A 21,422-nucleotide genomic window follows, 5' to 3' on the forward strand; every position below is an offset into this window, starting at 1 on the left:
TCTTGTCCATAGAACACCATGTATTTAGAAACACAATATAACGAAGTGCGTTTGTATGCCATTTCAATACAGTAAAACCTAGTTAAAACGTACCCGTTTAAGCAGTAGTTTCGTTTTAAAAGTAGTAAAGTCAAATCCCCGATTCAGCGGCCTTTGAACATAATGTGTTTTGCACCCGCATAAACCGTACCAGCTTAGTGCGTACGTGTCAGTTAATATGTACTGTTTCCACTTTTTGTCGCGCAAACACAGCGGTGCGTCATCTCCATCGGGCGGCCCGGCAGAACAACAAGCCTCAGAGATGGGAACAACAGCCTCCAAGCGCCCTGTGCATTCGCGCGTGAAGCCACATCAACATCACCATCATTTCGACACTGTTCCAGAGAGCGTTATGGCGTCGTGCAAGCGAGGACTTGCGTCATTCCCAAGCTCGGATAAAAAAGACGCCGGGTGCACAGCATAGAAGAAAAATTAGACATTGTCCGTGCTATCGAACGTGACACGAAGAAGTAGGCGCTGGCACACGACAAGGATCTGCTGTTGATTACGGTGTATGGCATTTGGAATGCGAAGAAGTTGCTTGGCAGCACTGCTGCGTCCGCGAAGACATGTCGGCTACGAGGTTTGACTTTTCGCCATCGTTGCCTCTGTTGTTGCCGAAGTGTCGCATAGCGACAGTGATAAGGACGACACGGAAAGTAACAGCACGGGCGATTCAGGCCCGACAGTGGCAGAAGCTACGCGTTACGTCAGCCTAATGAATGCAATCGTCGCGACGAGAACAGGGGTGCGATAACGTAACTCTATTCCAAACAAAAAGTATTCCAAACTCCGGCACCCAGCAATGAAAATGTGCCCCCGGGACTTCTGCAGCACTACTGCGCGCTTGCATGGAGAATACGTAACGCCAACGAGGAATCTGCCATGCGAGTGTTTGCCGAGAAGAGGGGGCTGGCTGAAAAGCTGGCACGCAGCTTCAGTAAGTTTGAGGCCGCTGTCATCGTGCTAGGCCACCGCGGCATCAAACAAAAATAACACTTTTGTCGCGCGAAGTGAATAAATACTGCATGTTTTTTTCCCCTTTCATCGCACTCTCTCTGAGTTCCGTTTTCGACACGTAAGTGGGCGATCTCATGCTATTTCGGTTAAACAGTACTACCGTTTAGTACGTAGTTTTTCCGAGCTCCGGCCAACTGCGGTTGAACGAGGTTTCACTGTACAACGACATTTCACTGCCGCAGTAAAGGAATGCCGAGGCAATAAATGGAAACCTCCGCAGACACAGATGATCAAATGATTGAATTACAAGCGGCTGTTTACAAACGCACCTCTCAAATCGCCCCCATCATGTTCTGTATAAAGTCCAAGTGCGATAAGATCCTACCGCACCCCACACACTGTGTGCTTTAGGTGTGAGTGAAACTATCCGAGGGTGAGAGAAGAAGGATGGTGGCTTCACCAGTGCCGCCTTTTCGCATAAGCAAAGAGGGGGAGGGGAGCAAGCTCGCGGTAACACAATCAAGCATGCATGAGGTGAAGGCGGGGGCAAAGTGTGGGGTGCAAGTTGGCGCTCGTCTCGGCCGTGGTTGCGCTTGGTTGTAAGTGCAGCTGAGCGCATACGCAGCCGCTCACCCTGCTTTAGAGGCAATCTGCTGCGTATGCAAAGAGTGGGCGTGCCAAGATGGCGTGGCACAATGTAGTCTCTCCTTCTGCGCGTTTAGTACTGGAGGTTGTGTAATCTCAAATTTCAGTCACCCGTTGGAGTGAGAGGCAGACGAAGCATTCACTTCCCATTGCTGGCACTTTTCCTGATGTCCTCCCAGTGCGAGCGACGCTAGACAGCTTTAGTTTAGCGTACGCTATAATATAGCAGGTCGTTATTGCGCATGCGCAGAACGCTAAACGACCCATAGCGTATAGCGTACGCACGCTATTTCTCAGATTTAGCGCTAGCGTCTTCGTGTGGTTTGCTTAGCTTGCGTGAAACATGGCGGTGGTCCCGGCTGCCCACTTCGAATTGAATTAGGTGTTGCTTTTGTAAAATTCACTTCGTTCGTAGTAAATGACTGTGTAAACGGATTTCACTTAGTCTCAGGCTGCTTCGACAACGAAGTATATGAATAACCTTATGGAGTTTTCTTGATTGCTTCTTGTTTCGGACGCGTCGAAGCCTAATGAAAGAAATATTCGAGATGTCAGTGCCACCTATAGCTGCAGTCGGGCGATAACCGAAACGACGGCATATGGCCTTTGAGATCCGAAGATCTCGCAGGGCAACTAAAACTGTAACAAACGTGCGATGCTTAGCATACGCTATACTATAGCATATGTCTGGCATTAGCCGCGGGGACGGAGTGCACATGAAAGCATGGCTGACTTCACTGAATTCATACCGCCGAGAAGATATCATAGACTTACGTGGCATGAAACCCTATCGTTCGTCGCCGACTACCAAATCTGTCAAAATGAATTGTTTCCTCATTCAAAATGGCTTTTTTCGATTACCCAATAATGCGTAAGATTCTGCGGCCCCTTTCTGCGTAAGAAAAATCGATAGGCAACTACTTATTTGCATAAAAGGGCGAATTTCAATAGAATGAAATTTCGATATAACGAAGCAAATTGAAGATTTTACGGACTTCGATATATCGAGCTTAACTGTAAATCCCTTTTCTTATGCTGTTTGCTGACCAACGTCAGGTTCAGGCAAAGCCTTTTGGCGGTGACCTTTCCCACAAGTTAGCTGCAATTCAGGACAGTGCAATAGGTGCAATTTCGCAATTTTCACAGTGCCGATTTGCACATCTGCGAGCAGTCATGTGTTGTCTCTGAAATGAGTGCAATGGTAATAGGGCTGACGAGCATTTAGAATCACAGTCACTCCGGAAGATATGATGATTACGATGGCACCAGAAACGCACGTGAAGACTTGGGAGTGCGAAATGTTTTATGGCTTCACAAATAAAAAATGCTACAGGTGTCAGTGACGACACCAACAGTGGTTCCCAAGAGCAATGCAAGAAACCACTGCTATGTGGTGCATACCTTTCGTCTCATCGCACATCACTTCTCTGCAGTTTTTGCAACAATCTAACAGAACAGAATAGACCACTTGTAATGCAAGTTGTCGGAGTTGTGAATTTCCACACTACAGCCAACACAAGAATTTTTCAAACGCTGCGCACATGCAAAACATATAGACCAAGCAGCTGTGTTTGTCCAGGAATGTAAGCATACAACAAGACAATATGCCTGCACTTTCGTTGGAGAGGTGGTTCCTCCCCTTTCCAAGTACCGTACAGCTGCTGCGAAGCATTTCGTTTGGCCCACCGACTACCGAAGACACTTGTTAGGAATGGCCGTACGGGGTGGCAACGTGCCAGCTATTTCAGCCCGCTGCACGTGTTCCAATCCAACCAGACGGGGCGCACTTCAGAGAACTGCGGATAACCGGCAGCCACGTGGCGCGGGGTCAGCTCAGGAATGTGGTACTCGGCAGCGCCACCCTTGACGGAGCAGAGCTCTACGAAGCCCTCTGACGTCGGCTCCGGACCCTTACCCCTGTGCGAGGTCCGCTCTGGAATTTAGAGGCGACGGCTGTTCTGCAAAGGTCATCGGCCCTCGAGGCGGCACTGAAACCTGTGCAACACGTGTATGTGAGCCATCCTCCTCCAAAACGGCTGGTCTACGGTGACGTCGAACGATGACTGGACGAACGTTTCCGTTCGCTTGGAATCAAGGGGGGGACAAGTGCTTATAAGCAGCGATTGCCGGCTGCTAGGGTGTGCTCGTGTCGTGCTCATCATAGTGAGCTGAGTGCTCGTTGTCATGCTCGAAATGTACTAGTGAGCTGTGTGCTCAGAAGCTGTTTGCTGTATGCGTCGTCTTGCGGGCTCCATTTGGGAGTCACGCTAGACTGTCGATGTATGTCTTGACGTAGATGTAAATAATGTAAATAAATCCTGTTCACCGAGTTCCTCTCTACGAGCGTCAACTCCTTCAAATGGTGGCAGCGGCGAGATCGTCCCGACGACTCCTACATCTGGTTGACAGCGGTGGGATCGTCCGACAACTCTTACACACTGCGCTGGTTAGGCCCAGCTGGCGGGGGATCCAAGTGGTATGCCATTGCAGGAAGCTCACCCTTGATATATGTTCGCACCCGTAGATGAATACCCGGAGATCTGGTGTGAGATGAAGCCCACGGGATGCACTGACGGCCACGCGTGTGACGTGGGGTTCATGGGCGGTCATACAGTAACTACAGCGAATACGCATAGCAGAAGTTTGTATCTGCAAGTGCTGGTAGAAACGGCGGAAGCTTAAATGTGGACAACTTTCTGAACTAATGAATTGGCAGAATACAGTATAATCTGACAGTGTTGAGAAGTCACGGTCATACGCCCAATATCTGCACTTTGCGACGATGCACATTGTGACAGACGAATGCGAAACACACTTGCCGCCTTGACTGATCTTTCTGCAGTGATGGAATTGTAAAAAACAGCAAATTGATTCTATCGCTGAAACTTGATTTTCCAGTCTGCCCGATAATTCTCATTTTTGCAAGCTCTCCAGGGTCTGTAAAATCAGACGGTGACAGTATTTACTTTCAGCACCCATATGAAGAGCCAAAGAGCAACGATTAGCATGCGTTCAATGTAGACCACGCGCCAAACACATGTGGCAGCAGCAATAGGCTTCTCCGTTGCCTAAACAACCCCCGCGCCCGCTGATCCAGCATGTTGCCACAACACCCCCCTCCCACCTACATCCCCCTTTGTTCCTTCTTCGTTTGTTCACTTGCTCTGTGTCTCCTCTTTCTCCTCCACATCGCCCTCATCACTCTCCTCTTGGCTGGCGTGCCTCATTGAGAAGCGTGCTCGCTGCCTCAGCTTGTCTGCGGGATTTTCCGGCAGCCGCATTATAAGCGGTATTTCATCTCGCACCGTGGCACTATAAGCGGTATGAGTACACATCGAGTTCTACGTGATGATAAACAGGAGTCAGGAAAGACCACATTATATGCAGCCTTACCTATAATGTGGTCATTACACATTATAATCTGTGTCAACTGTACACCCCAAGGTTGTTGAAGAGCAGACATAGCTTTCCCCGTAGGCAGCTACTGGCTAGATTCCAGGCAGTACAAGCCACTAGCAGCAACTACCGTATTTATTCGAATCAAGGCCGACAGTTTTTTTTTTGGAATAATCATATACCAAACTCCAGGGTCAGCTTAGACTCGAGAATTAAAAAAAAAAAAAGAAACGCACCAGTTTGTAATTGAAAACGATAAATATGGTGCATAGAAAAGTCAGCATCACAGTCGCTATTAGCTGCGGCAGAACTACATGAGCGCTATTTTGACCTGTGTTGTATCGACCCATAGTGTGGCATTATCGTAATGGCACCTAACAGGCAATGACAATATAAATGCCGCCATAGAGAAAGGATTGTGCCGCTTTCAAACGAAGAGTTGTGCTAGCCGCAGAGGCATTGTCAAACAATCAAGCCGGGCGGGACTTCAGCATTGACGAGAAAAACAGCCGTCATTGGAGGGGGCAACAGGGACGCTTTTTGTGTGTGTCGCAATGAGATGACAGTGATAAGGAAAGTAAATGTGCGATAACAGAGAGGAGCTGTTCACCAAGATCGCGCCACGTTTCGATTTGTCCGAGCCGTGCCACATTGTCTGCGCACGCATGGGCGCGCGGACTCGAGATTGCGTGCGTCCGCATGCGTGCGTGTGGTCTGGGCTTATAGTGACGAGGCTAGCAGTGATGATAACGCAGAGTGAGCTTGGCATGATTGTTCACATTAAATAAATGCTGTTTTCATTTCGTGAACGCTGTCCTCACTCTTTTGTTCGGCCTACATTTGAGGCAAGTTTATTAATTTTTTCTGGCTTCGAATGTTCAGGGGTCGGTTTAGAATCGCAACCGGCCTAGACTAGAGTATAACGGTACCTTGAAGTGATTCAGCTAAGACAGCTAAGGATGTCTACTGGCAAAAAGTGCAAACTTACCGGTCCCCCATACTCAACAATGTCATCAAAGACACACAGGCCCCACTGGTGGTCTGGCCAGGGCCGGTCAGGACCCTAAAGGGAATGTAAAGATGTCATAGAGTAAACTTTAGACAGCCAACCAATTAAACCCCAGTTTGCTATTTTAAACATTTTTTTTTAAACCCCAATACAAGTAAACATAAAATAAGAGGTTACGAATGTTTCAAGCCAGGTTAACGTGGAAAGGTAGCTAGATACCAAGGCTGATACCAAAATAACTGCCTACAGAATAAATAAAATATTGCATAAGCTCACCAGCAGCCTTGTAAAATGAGGCAGCAGCTTGTCAAAGTAAGGGAAGAACTCCTCCTTGTAACAGGATAGCAGTGGCCTCAGGATGTCAGCAATTTTGCTCAACAGAAAGACGTCTTCATCATCCTGCACACACAAATGCAAGGTCCATCTTAGTGTGAACGCATTTCATTGCAGAAATGCTATTTAATGCTCTATGCACAAGTGTTGCCTGTAGGCAACACACCATAAAAAAATTTTCTTCAGAAGTTTCTGCTTTGAGTACAAAGTTTCCGGCTAAATTTCTTCAGCCAACATTAAACAACAGGCAGCAAGCATCATTTGCTGGGTTAGAGCAGGAACAGAGGATGAGAATAAAGTTTGGTACGATTCCTGCCATCTTTTGAAAGCACAGTCAGAGAAGAAAGAGTGATGCAAGTTACCAGGCTGCAGCGGTATAATGAAGTTGATGCAGAAAAAAGTGCAATGTACATCTCTTGTACAAGTTTTCCATGAAATAATAGGTGGCTTGGGGTGAAGCTTGCTGAGTTGTGCATGATGTTGCCTACCTACTGCTGAAAAGGTTTCCACAAAATATTTCATTTCTTTTCATTGAATATGCTTACTTTCAGCGAATTTTGAATATTTTGATGAAAATGAAACATTTGGGTATCTTTATGTTGCAGCACAGATATTCGCAAAAAGTTCATGGCACAGGCACACATACGCTGTAGCATTCGCTGCTTAGTCCATTACAAGCGGCCATATCGATATTGAAGATATGCAGCGGTGCTTTGGCCAATCTGTACATCGCTTTTAAGGGCTTGTTTCTACATTACAGATGCACAAAGCAACAATCCCAGGATCTGCTGTAAAAGGCCTATTGTCTAACCTCCCTTTTCTTTTTTTTGACAAACCGTGTGCATATATACTTGCTTGTAATTCCGATGACACATCATATTGACCTTTTCCAGTGTTTCTAATTCTGTTGCAATCTTTTTATTACATTTTTTTGTGAACACTGTGCAAACACTTTCGTAATGCTAGTAATGTGTCACTGCCCTCTAACAACTCTCATCTTAGTGTTTGTTGTTTCCATTACTTTATTTTACGAAAGCACAAACAGTGTACATGAATACCCGTTAGTAATACCGGTAGCAATAACCTTCACCTCATCAGTGCTCTTTGTTTTTGCTTTGCAATTACACTTTCTTTTTCCACAGTATATCGTGCCATTTTTGTAGATTGCACGATTGCTTGTTTCCTTGCTGGTGTTTCGTAGCACAATTGTCATGCACTTTAACTGTACCATGTGCTTCCCTCACTCAATGCCTCTCTGGAGAACTGTGAGGTATTTCAAAATAAATAAATAAAGCATTTTGAAGGGCAAGCTTCTGATCTTCATTTAATGAGCAGCGAAACGAAAGATGCTTTAAGACAATTGTCTAAAACTTTTATTTGCCATAGTAGCACTGAACAAGAGTGCTGAAGGTGTATTTATCTGACCATCACTGTAAACTTGAAAAGGAGTGAAATTTCAGTATGAGAAAAGGGTGGGTTGTCTTACAAATGAAATTGTAGGCTTCATGCTCTACGTACAGGAGTGACATTTGGCTTGGGCATTCAAGACAGCATTGTCTAGCGAGGGGGCAACTTTATTCACCATGCTTCAATATCCCAAGGCTGACTAAGTGATACGCGGGACTCTAACATACCTCATCGAGCAGCTCCTCCTCAACAAGCTCGTCATAGTCTTCGTCCCTACGCTTCAGCTGGCGCTCATCGGCCCTTTCAAAGTGCTCCCGCAGGTACTTGTCCAATATCCCAATCAAGCTGTTGATCTGTTCCTCTGACAGGCACTTTGTGCCCAGCACTGTCAGGCACTGTAACAACACACATAAAAAGCAGACAGATAAAGAACGAGCAAAATGAACAGCAGAGCAACAGTGACAGTAAACAGCAGCAACGACTCACCAAAGATTAGCTCTCTGCAAAAAAGTTGAAGAGTGGGTACACAGGCGTACAAATTTCACACAAATGTGAAAACACAATTATGAAAAAAAATATTAGTGTCACTAAGCTGAACAAACAATACTTGCCTCAAAAGAGGCCTGTGGCACTATGGTCCCATCAACGTTAAGCAGTCAAAGTTCTCCTTAGCCTGAGCTTTTTGAGCACTTAGGAAAACTGAAATCAAACAGCTTTTGCTGCACACATTTCGATGCGTTTTCCCTGGTGTGCATTAAAAACAAGGCGGCACCCCAAAACAAAACACCCAATCTCCACACCTGCGAGAAACTGGACATGTGGTCAGACAGGACTTCCTTCTCTGGCTCTCCATCAATGGCACTGAGGAGCTCAGGGCAGATGTATTGCCACATCTCAGCCACATAGGCGTCGCCCCGGATGCGTGCGCACTCTAGCAGGCAGGGCAGGGACTCGGCCGCTGCCGACCGCACGGCGTCGTGAAAGTAAAACTTGAGCATGGGCACCATCAGCTTGACCACTTCCTCAGCATACGAGGCGAAGCCCTCCTTCAGCTCCCGTGCATAGCACACCAGCATCTGGCAGGCTGTTGCCTTCTCCTCCAGGCCCACCGTGCGGATGCCAAAGTTTTGCTGCAATGCACATACAACAGGTGTTCACAGCCCGTCTCCCCTCTTCAGTCGCTGCAGTTCACTCCTCACCTGGTCTCCAAAGCTGACAAACTGCCAGTCCTCGTCCCCTTCAACAACCTTCATGTCATCACCTGTGCAATTAAAACAAAAAAGAGAAAATAGCTCCCTTCACGGCAGGGTGTCTACTACATTGGCACTTTCAAATCCCATAATTTTTCCAGGTTCTCCCAGACTTATTTTATTAGGATTACCTGGCAGACTACGACCCTTGAGGTTCAGATGCACGAAAGATGGTTTATATCTTGCCAAGTTGCTATACTAGCTCACAATTTTCTAAAACTACTGCCAGCAAGCTGTAAATCAGGTGGGATGCATTATCGGATTTGAGTGAATCATGTGTTTCATGATATTACAAACACCCTGCCAGGCTCACAGTTGCAAAACAAGCAAAAGGTACCAATTACTTGTGGATTGCAAAACTTTGCTTCATTCTGGCATACCACTTAGCTTTGCAGTAACCATAGCAGGTACCAAGGACCCTTATTCAAGCAACTGGGGTGAAAATTTCCCATTTTTTCCAGAACCACCATATTCCCTGAAAATTCCAGGTTTTCCCTGGTTATTGAAACTCTGCAGGGCCACAATATCAAGGGTTTTCACGTACTCACTACAAGCCAGCACAATGTTAAGCACGAGTTTTCGTAGCATGGCTGAAAGACGTAGACAACACAACTAATGTCACTGACATGGCTGTTGATCAAACTGCAACTTGCCAAAATTCAGCTCTCTCATAGACAAATTCAGGTTGTGGCTGGCTGTTAGACTGACTGGTAATTTCCCAATTGAAGTCCCATCGAATTCAAGCCTTTTTGCAAAATTTTATCAAAATGCGAGTGAGCTGCAACCAACTACATGAACATGCCAGCATGGTTACATTTATTACAGGGAGCAACGCTTACTGTAGCATACACTTCTGGTATTTTATAGTGTTTTGGGAGTGGATATTATTCCTCTTTATAACATTAAAGAATTCAAAATCAGACAAACTGACAGAATTATATGATGTAAAAAATGTGCCTTCAAGCCCTTGATTTCTTTATTAGTGCGATGAACACAAGACTTAAGAGGAAGATTTAGCTAGGGTGCTCCTGTCTAACTACATGTACAAGGAGAATTCGTTTTTCTCGGCAACCACTGCACCAAATTTGACGAGGTTTGTTGCATTTAAAAGAAAAACTTAAAATTTAGTGACTGTTGGTTTCGAATTTTTTAGTAAAGTCGTCAATTTTTTATTAAAAATTGACAAGAATCGAAAACTTTCAAAAAATGAAACTGTCAAGTTTACAACTCTGTAACTCAACAATGAAATATGATAATACAATTCTGTGAATTGCATATAATAACACATCTAAAGCGGACAAAATCCATATGTTACACATGAATATAAAAAAATTTAGTAATATGGAAATACAGCTTTTGCAGAACCCTTGTAACCAACGTAACAAATTCAAGTAAGATGCAAAATGACATATCAAATTTGTCCACTTTGAATGATCTAATGCATGCCGTTTACAGAACCGCGATATCCGTTCTTGATGCAGAGCTATGAATTTGTAAACTTCGTGCTTCTATATTTTTCAAACGGTCGAGTATTTGAAAATCTTTTTAACAAAATTCAAGCTCTAAATCGAAATTCCGCTTCCAACACTCAATAGAATTTAACTTTCTCTCTCAAATACAACAAATTTCATTGAAATCGGTCGAGGGGTTATCTCAGAAAAACGTGTTTGCGTTTTACATGTACAGTATTTGAATAGGCTGCGTCGGACTTGGGCGCGAGCTAGAGCTTCCTCTTATGACATCGCTATCAAGAGAGATGATACGAAATCATATATGGTAGTGGTTGCTGCCTATTTTTTGCTATTTTGTGCTTATGTGCATGTTCTGGAACTTTGTTTCTTGGTGTGGGTTTTTCAAAACAAAATCAAAGGTTAGCATCTTTCCAGCCTTCCCTGCAGTTTAAGTAAATAAAATAATAATTGGCCATCTAAGCAAGCAAACTAGAGCATGATTGAGAACTAACACTATGGCTTAACTACTTACTGTCCATGAGGGCAATCTCCGGCTTGAGAGCAGCTGCTTTGAGCACTGGTCCCATCACATATGGGAGGTAAGGTTCAAACTGCTTGCCCAATATTTTGCAGATCCGGGCCCATGCAGATATCATGTACGAGAGCTGCAAAAGCAGACAGTATCTTAAGCTCTTGTTCTTAATGCAAGAAACTGGTGTCCTTCCAAAGAAAGACACACACCTGTGGATTGTCCTCTGCGATTTCTGTGTCTCCTGTTTGTGTCTTTAACAGCATGTCCATCACGTCACTCGCATCTGCGATGAACTGCAAAGAACAAAAATGACCCTTTCATCAACATAAGAAGTCTGCGCTGGACTAGCATAAAGTGGCACACACAGATCTTTTCTCGCTTTCTGCAGTCCATGATGCTGTAGAGAAAGTGGCATACTGTTTCATGAAAAAATTCAGAACAATATTTTGCAGATTTGGCTGGTTGACGGCACATTAGTTACAGCTAGCACTATGTTTCTTTAAAAGAAGCCGTGCCGGTCCTCACTCGGCACATTTCTGCACATATGCCCCCACCAAAAGAAACAGTTCGGCAGGTCAACACATATTGCACTCTGTTACAGTGGTCCTCTTTGAAGTGCAAAGCAGCCAGGTTGTGCAAAACCGCTCAAAGAGGGGCTGTTCAAACAACTTTTAGAGAGGAGGGAAAAAGAGATAAGTAACCTCCATGTGTATAGTTCAGGTAACATTCAGTGTGGCATCAATTTTCGTTTCTATTCCTTATGACGGTGGCACTAACAAATGCAAATTCGCAGTTTCCAGTTACTTTTTACTGGTGTTTATTGCATAATTACCCTGTCGCTGCCAGATACAAGCTGATGAGGTTTCACTGTGCAGTACTGTGCATCTTCAGTGATTGGTTCTAGTCAAGCACAACCAGTAAGAAAAAAAACTGCTTTGATGTATTTTCACCTTGGTCTCCTCTGTCTATTTTTTTTTTAATGGTCAAAATGGCAGCTCTGTTTTTAAAAATAAATAAAAAGAATGCTGCTTAGACAGTTTTATATTACATAATGCATTGCTAGAACTCTTATTACTCTTTGTTGAGCTGGTTGATGAAGTAAGCTGAATTCCGTGGAAATCGCACTTCTGCTTTTTTTTCTTGCCCATATGTGGCCTGACAACTGGCAGAGTCTCACACATTTAGCCTATCAGCACGCCTGAATCCTGAAACGTGAGGCACAAGGTGAGTCTCATAAACTTTATGACTGAAGAGCTCTGGTGGATACAGGTAGTTAAGATGCCAAAGTCACCAAATATAGTTGCAATGTTCTGCAGAGACACATCAACATTGCAAGATTGTTACAACTAAGAGTACATATCATATGGATATCTGTTAACAGCAAGGGAATGCACACAGACTTCTCCACTTGACAAAACACCTCCTCTAAGCCACAAATCCCATGATGCTTTCTACCAGGACCGCGGTAATAGTGAATGCCTCCACATGATCAAAAGAGCCCATGTTGGGGGATTATGAGACGCAACAGTCCACGCAAGAGGGACGTACGCCACTCTAGCCCCCACCTGTTTATGCAGGGACTGTTTAAACCGGTGTCAGGCACAGGCCTACCCTGCGCATTATTTGGTGCCCCTGCACACTACTGGTCAGCAAAGAATGATCTGTAGCTTTTCTGCAACAATGCTGTTTACCCCACGACTCATGCTGCGTTTTTATAAGGTACTTGAAATAAACAGGTAAGCAGTGCTATGCAGCATATATAAGTTTATACTCTTAAGATTATTTGTCTATGGTTACAAATTATGTGCTAAGCAATAGCCAAATGTTTAGGTAGATAGGGAGAGGCCTTAAGATAACTGCTCAGTGCCAAATCCCACACAACAGAAATACACGCAATACACAACAGACACTTAATTAGTTTAGTTAAATTAATTTAGGTTGATGTTTATTGTAGCCTTTACAGAGTACATTGCATTTTTACACTTTTTGGGACCAAACAAATTTGTTAAAGGGTCCTGAACGATACTAATACATGGAACACTTTAAACAGCAACAATGTGTGACAAGGATATTCAAGATTATTAATAAAATCACAAGTATGGACCGACATAAGCATGTAATATGGCATAATATCGAATGGTCACTGTTATCTAACAATACAAGCATAAGTGATGTGACAAGTTGATGAAATTAATACAAAAGGAGTCCATTATGTATGTATGTATAGGTACACTAAGCTAGTGGCTTCAACGAAACAAGATTTTTATTGCTAGTTTTAATTGGTTTCACACGTGCTTTTTCCCAACTATTCTGAGTCAATAGATGACCATGATAAACTATCAGCGATCACATTTGTTACGGTGAACAACTACTGCAGCCACACTACTTGATTATGTAAATGAAATACGTATAATAAAAACAGTGACAAAATAGATTTTTAACAAATCGCCAAAACCTTGCAGAACATCTTGTGGGCATTTTCATAAACAATGTACACTAAATACTTTTGCTGACAAAAAAAAAAAGCAAATGGGCAGGAAGATCCCATGATTAAACTCTGCTGTAAAGGCTAACAGGACATGGCTGAAAATATAAGTAAAAATTATGAACTTCCAAGTAAGTTGCCTATTAATACTTAATACTGCAAAGATCTGTGTTACTCGCACAAATCAATGCAGGATGCAAACATAAATTCAAGGCTGCAAACAAAATATATTTCCTCACCTTCCGTTGTATTACATCTAAACTGTTACACAAAAGCTAGGATGCGTCAATAAAGCAAACGTGAGCCAGTCTGGCAGATCTTGTGCTGCGATAGCGAAAAGTCACCAGCACAGACAAAGAAATGTGCAGCACACCAATGTCAAAGTGCGAGTGACAGTTGTGCCAGCTATTAAAACCTCTCAGCCAAAAGGTGTGCTCTCTCTGCACCACTTGATGTCAGTAAGATGGCGGTGTGGCATAAATGGAAAGCCATGCGGTTATTTGTGGTGCAGCAGCTCGCAAAGGCCAATTTTCAGGGAGTTTTAACAATGGCACACCATAAAAGTATTATTTCTTAAGCTTCTGCTGTGTATTTCTTTCTAACATTCCACCACGTGATAAAGAAATGTCTAAGGAATGAGGAATAAAAAGAAACACGAAATTTTGACCAAATTGACCATCTTTGATATGATGTCTGCCATTAAGGAATCCAGGGCTTGTCCCATGGTGGGCAGCAGGGGAAATGCCGCCCACTGCTCCGATTTAGCACCCACTATAAGCATTTAGAATGGTCGATTAGTTCTGTGGGGATGCTCGACTCTGATGTGTCCCGTGATGTTGTTTTCACCTCATGGCTCTCACATCTCCTGGAATCTGGCTTCTCCCCGCAGCTAAGTGCCAGAGAGAAGCGGTCAGTGTGGTTGCAGCGTACAGTAATACCTCATTATCTCAAAGCAGCAAAAACTGGAAAAAATTTCGAGATAAGCAGGTTTTCGAGATAAGCAATGTTGCGGAAATTGCAGTGAAAAATCGAATTCTTCATTAAAAAATTCACCACTACTGACAAGCTTTTTAACAAGAGCTTCCGACTCGCTCATCGTAAAGATTTCAATGTAAAAATAATAACATTCCAGAGATCTCAACCAGCTCCATTTTGTGGCACTGCCATTGTACTCAGTGCATAAAAAGTTTGTAAGGCTGGACTGCTTCGTGGTAGCACTTGGGCTTAGAAAGACGTCCTCAAGCTGCTTCACACATCGCACGAGCAGATCATTCCTGCCATTGCAATTAACTTTATTTCGCAGCAAGTGAAGCATGTTTCTTGTTTCGGCTGATGCAGGCACCTATTCGAGGTCTCTCGTCGTCATCATCGCCTTCACCATTCACGATTCATCAATAACGATTTCGGCAACAGTAAATTCACCTGGAACAAACTGCCTGCATAGTGTATACTCGTGAATGCTCACGTCGCTTTCCGTGGTACCGTTCGTGGCAAGTCTGTGCCGCGTGTTTTGCTTAGTATTCTACAGAATGCACGCAGTCTGGTCTTAAGGAGAACGGTCCCACAGAAAGCAATGTGAGCATTCACAAGTACGAGCTATGCTAGCAGAGTGCACCGGAACACACATGGCACATGCGTTTTTATTCTGCATTGTGTAGAATAAAAGTTTAGTGCCGCATACATTGTGTAGAATAGAACGGAAATCGCACCACGCGTGGTAAATCATGTGCGTTGCATAAAGCGAACGAAACAAACTGCGTCAAGTGTGCTATTTTGCAGGGCCTGCCACCGCGCGCATCTCTCCCGTCACATGACGTGCCACATGGTTGCTTTACGAAGTTGTTTTGCCGCTTGGTTCCGAATTCACATTCAGGGAAAGTGTCCGCTTTGTGGTAGGTGCGGCCAAGGTGCAGCAGCCTCGCACAAAGCTTGTTTAACTGTCTGGCGGCGGAGTTAATGTTCTACTCTCAGTCAAAATTTCGAGATATCCGCAATTTGGCCCATAATGATACTTTGAGATAAAGGGCAATAAATACATGGCACGTATGGGAAATGGTTCGGTGCTGTGGAAAATTTCAACTTCGCCGATTTTTCAAAATATTACTGTATTACGAGAGATGGCACGAGTACTGTGCTGCTAATGCCACCTAACGGTGGCCTTAGACGGGTGCGACAGGGAGTAGGCTCTTCCTCTTTGGCTCGGGATCGGCTAGCGGTGCTGACGTTCCGCGTTCTGCAAGACCGCCTTGCGAGCCTAGGAGTAGGACACCGGAATGGACGAACGTGATGATGAGAATATGCCGCTGTTCACATGGCGAATGACCAGGCGTTGGTGAACCAGCACGGGGCAAACGTATTTGCTCACTGTCTGGTCGCCGTGAGTCAGACTTCCTCGATTTGTTGCACGCTCATCAGCATGCTTTGTGGATAGCAATTCGGCTAGCAGCCCTAGTGTATGAAAGGTGCAATAAATGCCCTTGTGATTGTTTGCACTACTGTTGTCGTTCCTTTGTTTCAAGAGCATGTTTGAGATGCCACAGTTTAATGTTACTGATTCTCTTTCTTTTTTTTTTCCCCTGAGATTCCCAGATGTTCCTTTCATCAAGTGAGACAATATTTGAAAGAAATCTGCATTAGAAGTTGAGAAAATTACACTTTTCTAGTGTGCTTTCACCCCTGGTCGCGAAATGCCCACTCCTAAAAATTTCTGGGCAGAACCTTGAATGAACCACAATATTCACTAGAAATAAGAGCACTTGACCCTACACCCACCTTTTCTCGGCCCACGGCAAGTCCAATAAGGCTGACACACTCGATGGCCTTTCCTCGCAGCAGCTGCAGTTCAGGGGTTGAGGCATTCTGGATGATGTACTTCAGGCAGGGCATGAAACGGTCATAGTAGTCCACAAACTTCTCCTCAGCACGGTCAGCTAGTGCAGCCAGAGTGACCACAATCTGCTCCAGCATGAGCTTGGTGCCTTTTTCGACCAGCTCACGCATCTTGCTGTTGAGCACTGCCTCAATCTTTTGCACCACTGCGTCCAAGTAGGGCAGCAGCACCAGCTTGGGGCAGTCCTCGAAGAAGTTAACGAGTGCGGCACCCGCATGTGCTTGCACCCGCGGATTACTGTGGTCTTCGAGCAGCAGGGCGAGGCCTGGGATCACACGGTCGTGGAAGCGCTTCTCGAAGCCTGGTGAGAAGTCTGTTGCCATCTGGCCCAGTGCATTGCAGGCAGCATACCGCACACGAGGATGCTGCGTGTAAGCACCACTAGGTGTAAGTCAGAAGTTCAAGAGGAGGAGGCAGACTTGAATTGATACAGTGATCGAACAAGGGACAGCTCAGGCTTGAACCAATGTTTCAACAAAGGGACCTGTCTTCATCAGCAGACTGAGACAAGAACTTTTGACCAAGCATTGGTGCTGGTCTAAAATGTTCCTTGTTTGGCCAGTGTTGATAACTAGGTGTAAGTGTGGTCGAGGGTCACAAGTTTAGTTCTGTAAAACACAATCCTTATGCAGAACTTTTTTTAACGTGTTCTGTGAGCTTCCAGACATATGTACAGCCCTTCTGCCATACCATCTTTTCCTTCATAGCTGTAATATTACAAAGCACCTGCCCCTACTGCAGTTCACACGAACAAAGTGTAGTTATTACTCCTACCTCTGTACAATTAAGCTTTCTGTACTACTCTGACAGAATACATATGGGCTTTGCATCTGCAGACCTGCCAACCATACAAGTTGAAGAACACTACAGTGGAAGACAAAAAAATACGATATTTTTCCATGCGTAACCCACGATTGCGTATAACTTGCACCGAAAATTACCATAGCCTGGAAGAAGTATTGAAAAAAAAAAGTACATGTATAAAGGTTGAATAAAGAACTGCGTACAACAATGCTCAAATCTTTGCAAAAGCACTCCATTCACAGATGCATGACTCGTTCACATCGTATCTTCAGGCAGTGGCTCCGTTCCCCCCCTCTTCGGTGATGCTGATAGCTGGATTCAGATGACAAACATGATCACGGATGAATCAGTCGTATATCATGTGACTTGAATCAGACCATTTCATAGGTAGCATTCACACGACAGAGGATTACAGCACCGACAGAACAGCCCTTGAATGAGCAATGGCAACATAGCAAATGCAACTAAGTAAAAAATCCCAACAGCTATTTGGCTCTCCGCTGTATTGTAAAGCGCTTTTTGTGCGGACTGAGGGAGCGCCGCGGAAACAGGTGACATGTTATCACGTCATACGCAATCCGCAATCTCAAATCACGAATCGCTCTGTTACGTGAATACGGCGTTACCTTCAGCTTTTGCTACGAAGGACAGCTGTTGAGAGCAGCTCATCGTAACACAAGTTCTAGTTTCCAGGCACCACGTGCAGTGTTCACTAACTACTAAACAAAAAATGGTGACCCATAAAGAGGAGGTAAATGGGCGACTATGAAGAAGGGGAGAAGGAAGTTTCGACGCGAAAGGTGGCAGCAAGTTGGGGTTCCCTAGGAGATAACGAAATCGAATGGTGGAGAACCTTGCCTTAAGGTGTGGCTTAAAAGCAGCGTGTGCTGGGCTGTTGTGAAGCCACACCATAAGGCAAAATGCACATATAACCCGCAACCTGAATTTACTGTTGAACTAAAAAAATTTTGTTGTGGATTATACATGCAAAATACAGTACTAAAATTCATTTAAATATTAAAGATATTAGAAGATCATTTGATTAGTCTTATGGTCCCTATGTATTAAACATATGCAGATTTTGTTCTGCAGGGGGGGCTGGAACAGGCACTCTGCTTCATATGGTCGCAGCAACAATGATCTGTGCCGCAGACAAGCGGAAATGTTTATGAAGTTTATTAATGAAACTTTCCCGGAACGAGTGTTGAAGATTTGGTTGCTGTTATACATTCGTTCTATAAGTGGACCTCGTTGCCACACAGCTGCACCCGTACAATAAATGCGCCCGAAAAAATTTGGATGACGCTTAAGCTTCGCCTTTAAGAGTGGAACGCGATAGCATTCAAAGATTCCTGACTGCTTCTCAACTGGAGCATATGCAACCGCAATGTTTACCGAGAAATGCTGGCCGCGAACGCTATGCACGGAGGCGGGCTTTCTGGTAGAAACGCGGCCTACGCAGGAGGCCGCACAGACAGGAGGACACGGCAGAGACAAGTGCCATCTGGAGGTATCGCAAGGAATTGGGCACCCCGCTTCATGGCCTCCAAGATACTCATGCACCGGCGCGCGCAAATGGCGGAAGCCGTGGCCGGTCTATGAATGGTAGAAGCCCTGGAAAAGGCGTTTCTTTGAGTTTCTGTGTTACAGAATTATGTTTTCTCATACAGTCAAATTACAATCCGATGCTATCATGTCTGTAGGTTGTAAGTCGTACTTTACGGTTTTTCAAGGTGTTTTAGGTTAAGAAATTTAATTAGTTCAGTAACTTCTTGTGCCACATGGAGGGCCTAGGTATGGGTGGTTCGAAAATCTTTTTGCCGAAACAACGTCTGGACGCTGGATTTTCTGCGACACGGGGCCGTTAATGCTACTGCGTTAAAGTTGGGTTGGGCCCTAAATAATTCAGCAGCTGTATTTTTCTCTTAAAGTTGTTTTCGCCTTAAACAACACAAATGGAAAATCATAAAATATTTGTCAATATGACAGTTGTAAAACAGCACTAAAAATTGAACACTTTACGAAAAAATCGTAAAAGTTGGCAGGTATGCATCCGCATAGTACTATGTTACACGTATATCTGAGGGGACAAAGATGTAATACTTCACGTTCATTTCTGGACACAAAAGTTAATAGAATGTTGGTAACGTTCTTATTACACAAATACAGTAGGCTCCTGTGCACGTGCAGCAGCTGGTTTTCTTGCACTAGATTTGTAAACAGTGTTTGTGTTAAAGCGTTCGATGTTCAAATCGATATATGGCGTTTTTTTATTAATAAGCTATTACAGTTAAACCTCGATATAACAAATTTCAATATAACGAAATTCTCAATATAACGAAGTATTTTACTTTTTATGACCTCCTGCACATAGAACACCGTGTATTTAGAATCTCAATATAACGAAGTGTGTTTGTATGCAATTTCAACAAAGTAAAACCTCGTTAAACCGTACCCGCTTAAACGGTACTTGCGTTTTAAAAGTAGAAAAGTAAAATCCTCGACTCAGTGGCCATAGAACATAATGTGTTTTGTATCCACACAAACCGTACCAGCTTATTGTGTGCGTATCGGCTAACACATAGTGTTTCCTCTTCTCGTCACGCAAACACAGCAGTGCGTAGTCTCCTTCGGGTGGCCCTGCAGAACAATAAGCCTCAGAGATCAAAACAACAGCCTCCAAGTGCCCAGTGCATTTGTGCATGAAGTCACATCGTCATAATTTTGGTGCCGTGCCAGAGAGCGCTATGGCGTCATGCAAGCAAGGACTTGCGCCATTGCCAACGCTCGGATAAAAAAGACGCTGGGTGCTCAGCATAGAAGAAAAATTACACATCGTTTATGCTATCGAACATGACATGAACAAGTTGGCACTGGCACGGTACAGGAATCTACTGTTGACTACAATGTGTGGCATTTGGAATGTGAAGTTGCTTGGAAGTGCTGCTGCGACCGCTAAAAGATGTCGGCTATGAGGTTCGACTTTTCACCATCGTTGCCTCTGCTGTTGCCGAAGTGTCGACTAGTGACAGTAATGAGGACAACACGGAAATCGACAGCACGGGCGATTCAGGCCCGACAGTGACACAAGCTGCGCGTTATGTCAGCCTCATGAATGCAATCATCGAGATGGGAACAGGGGCGCGATAATGTAACTCTATTCCAAAGGAAAAGTACAGTAAAAGCTCGTTAATTCGAACTTCAGTAATTCGAATTTCGGGATAATTCGAACCGCACTACTTGGTCCGGCCTAGCTCCATAGAAGTCCATGTATAAAAAAGCCCGTTAATTCGAACGTGAGTTGGTTCTGCCACGGTTAATTCGAACTACGCGCCGCCGCGCCTGGGCAGCGTGCCGCCTGGCACATGGCCAGAGCAGGCCTTGTCGCGAGGCTGCAGCGGCCGAGTTGCCTCCAAAATGGGGAGAGAAGGAAAAAGCGGGTAAAACCGGTGCCAGCACCCGGCGCAGAGGCTGGAGGGCAAGGGGTGACAGCTGTGGCAACAGCTACGCCCTCTCTCTACCTCCGAGAACTGCGGTTTCCGGTTTTGAGCTGCCGATCTCAGAGGCCTAAGAATCTTGTCGTATAGCTGCAGTTGTTAACCGATGGATGGCGCAACCAGCACAAAAAATACAGCGAATCCAGTACATCGCAGCGCCGCTAGCGCTCGAGAATTGAACGAATAGGAGGAGCCTTCGTCAACGTCTTTGTCCTGAACTCGCGGTGGTCTCGGCCGCTTTCGGCAGCCTCGAGTTTTCTGGTTTTCGGCGCGCTTACGACCTTTGTTGTGCGGATCGCTTGAAAAGTTAGGTCTCGGTGGTGTGCTTCGCCGTGCTGACGTGCGGTTTCAGAATGGCGTGCGCCCGCGGTAAATACTACTGTGCCAAAACACTGAAGGATAAATGCGACATCTTACGGGAAGTGGACGCCGGAGTCTTGTCGAAACAAGAAATCGCCAAGAAGCATGGGATACCGAAGAGCACGCTGTCCACTTATATAAAAAATAAGAGGGCGATTGAAGACGCCTTAGAGGCAGAAGTTGCCAGGGAAAGGAAGAGGATGCGGCTGGCAAAGTACCCCGACCTCGAAAAAGCGCTTCTCCTCTAGATTAAGGAGATGCGTGCTCAGGACATACCGCTGAGTGGCCCCGTCATATTGGCGAAGGCAGCGGACTTCGCCCTGCGGCTGGGCTACGACGACTTCGCAGCTTCAGATGGGTGGCT

At 44.9% G+C, this 21,422-nt stretch overlaps 1 protein-coding gene across 1 annotated transcript in view; it reads right to left on the bottom strand.

The window, feature by feature from the left end:
* The window catches only part of Karybeta3 (karyopherin beta 3), a 74,005-nt gene that overhangs the window by 10,336 nt on the left and 42,247 nt on the right, over positions 1-21,422 (bottom strand). The window contains exons 10-17 of the mRNA XM_050187920.3: positions 16,280-16,762; positions 11,232-11,315; positions 11,023-11,155; positions 8,989-9,050; positions 8,590-8,919; positions 8,017-8,184; positions 6,326-6,448; positions 6,029-6,103 (exon numbers count right to left, since the gene is read on the bottom strand). Of these exons, the coding sequence (XP_050043877.1) occupies positions 6,029-6,103; positions 6,326-6,448; positions 8,017-8,184; positions 8,590-8,919; positions 8,989-9,050; positions 11,023-11,155; positions 11,232-11,315; positions 16,280-16,762 (1,458 nt within the window). The remainder of the gene's footprint in view (positions 1-6,028; positions 6,104-6,325; positions 6,449-8,016; positions 8,185-8,589; positions 8,920-8,988; positions 9,051-11,022; positions 11,156-11,231; positions 11,316-16,279; positions 16,763-21,422) is intronic.

The sequence above is a fragment of the Dermacentor andersoni genome, chromosome 2, assembly GCF_023375885.2.
Source record: "Dermacentor andersoni chromosome 2, qqDerAnde1_hic_scaffold, whole genome shotgun sequence".
In the NCBI taxonomy this organism is placed as follows: Eukaryota; Metazoa; Arthropoda; class Arachnida; order Ixodida; family Ixodidae; genus Dermacentor; species Dermacentor andersoni.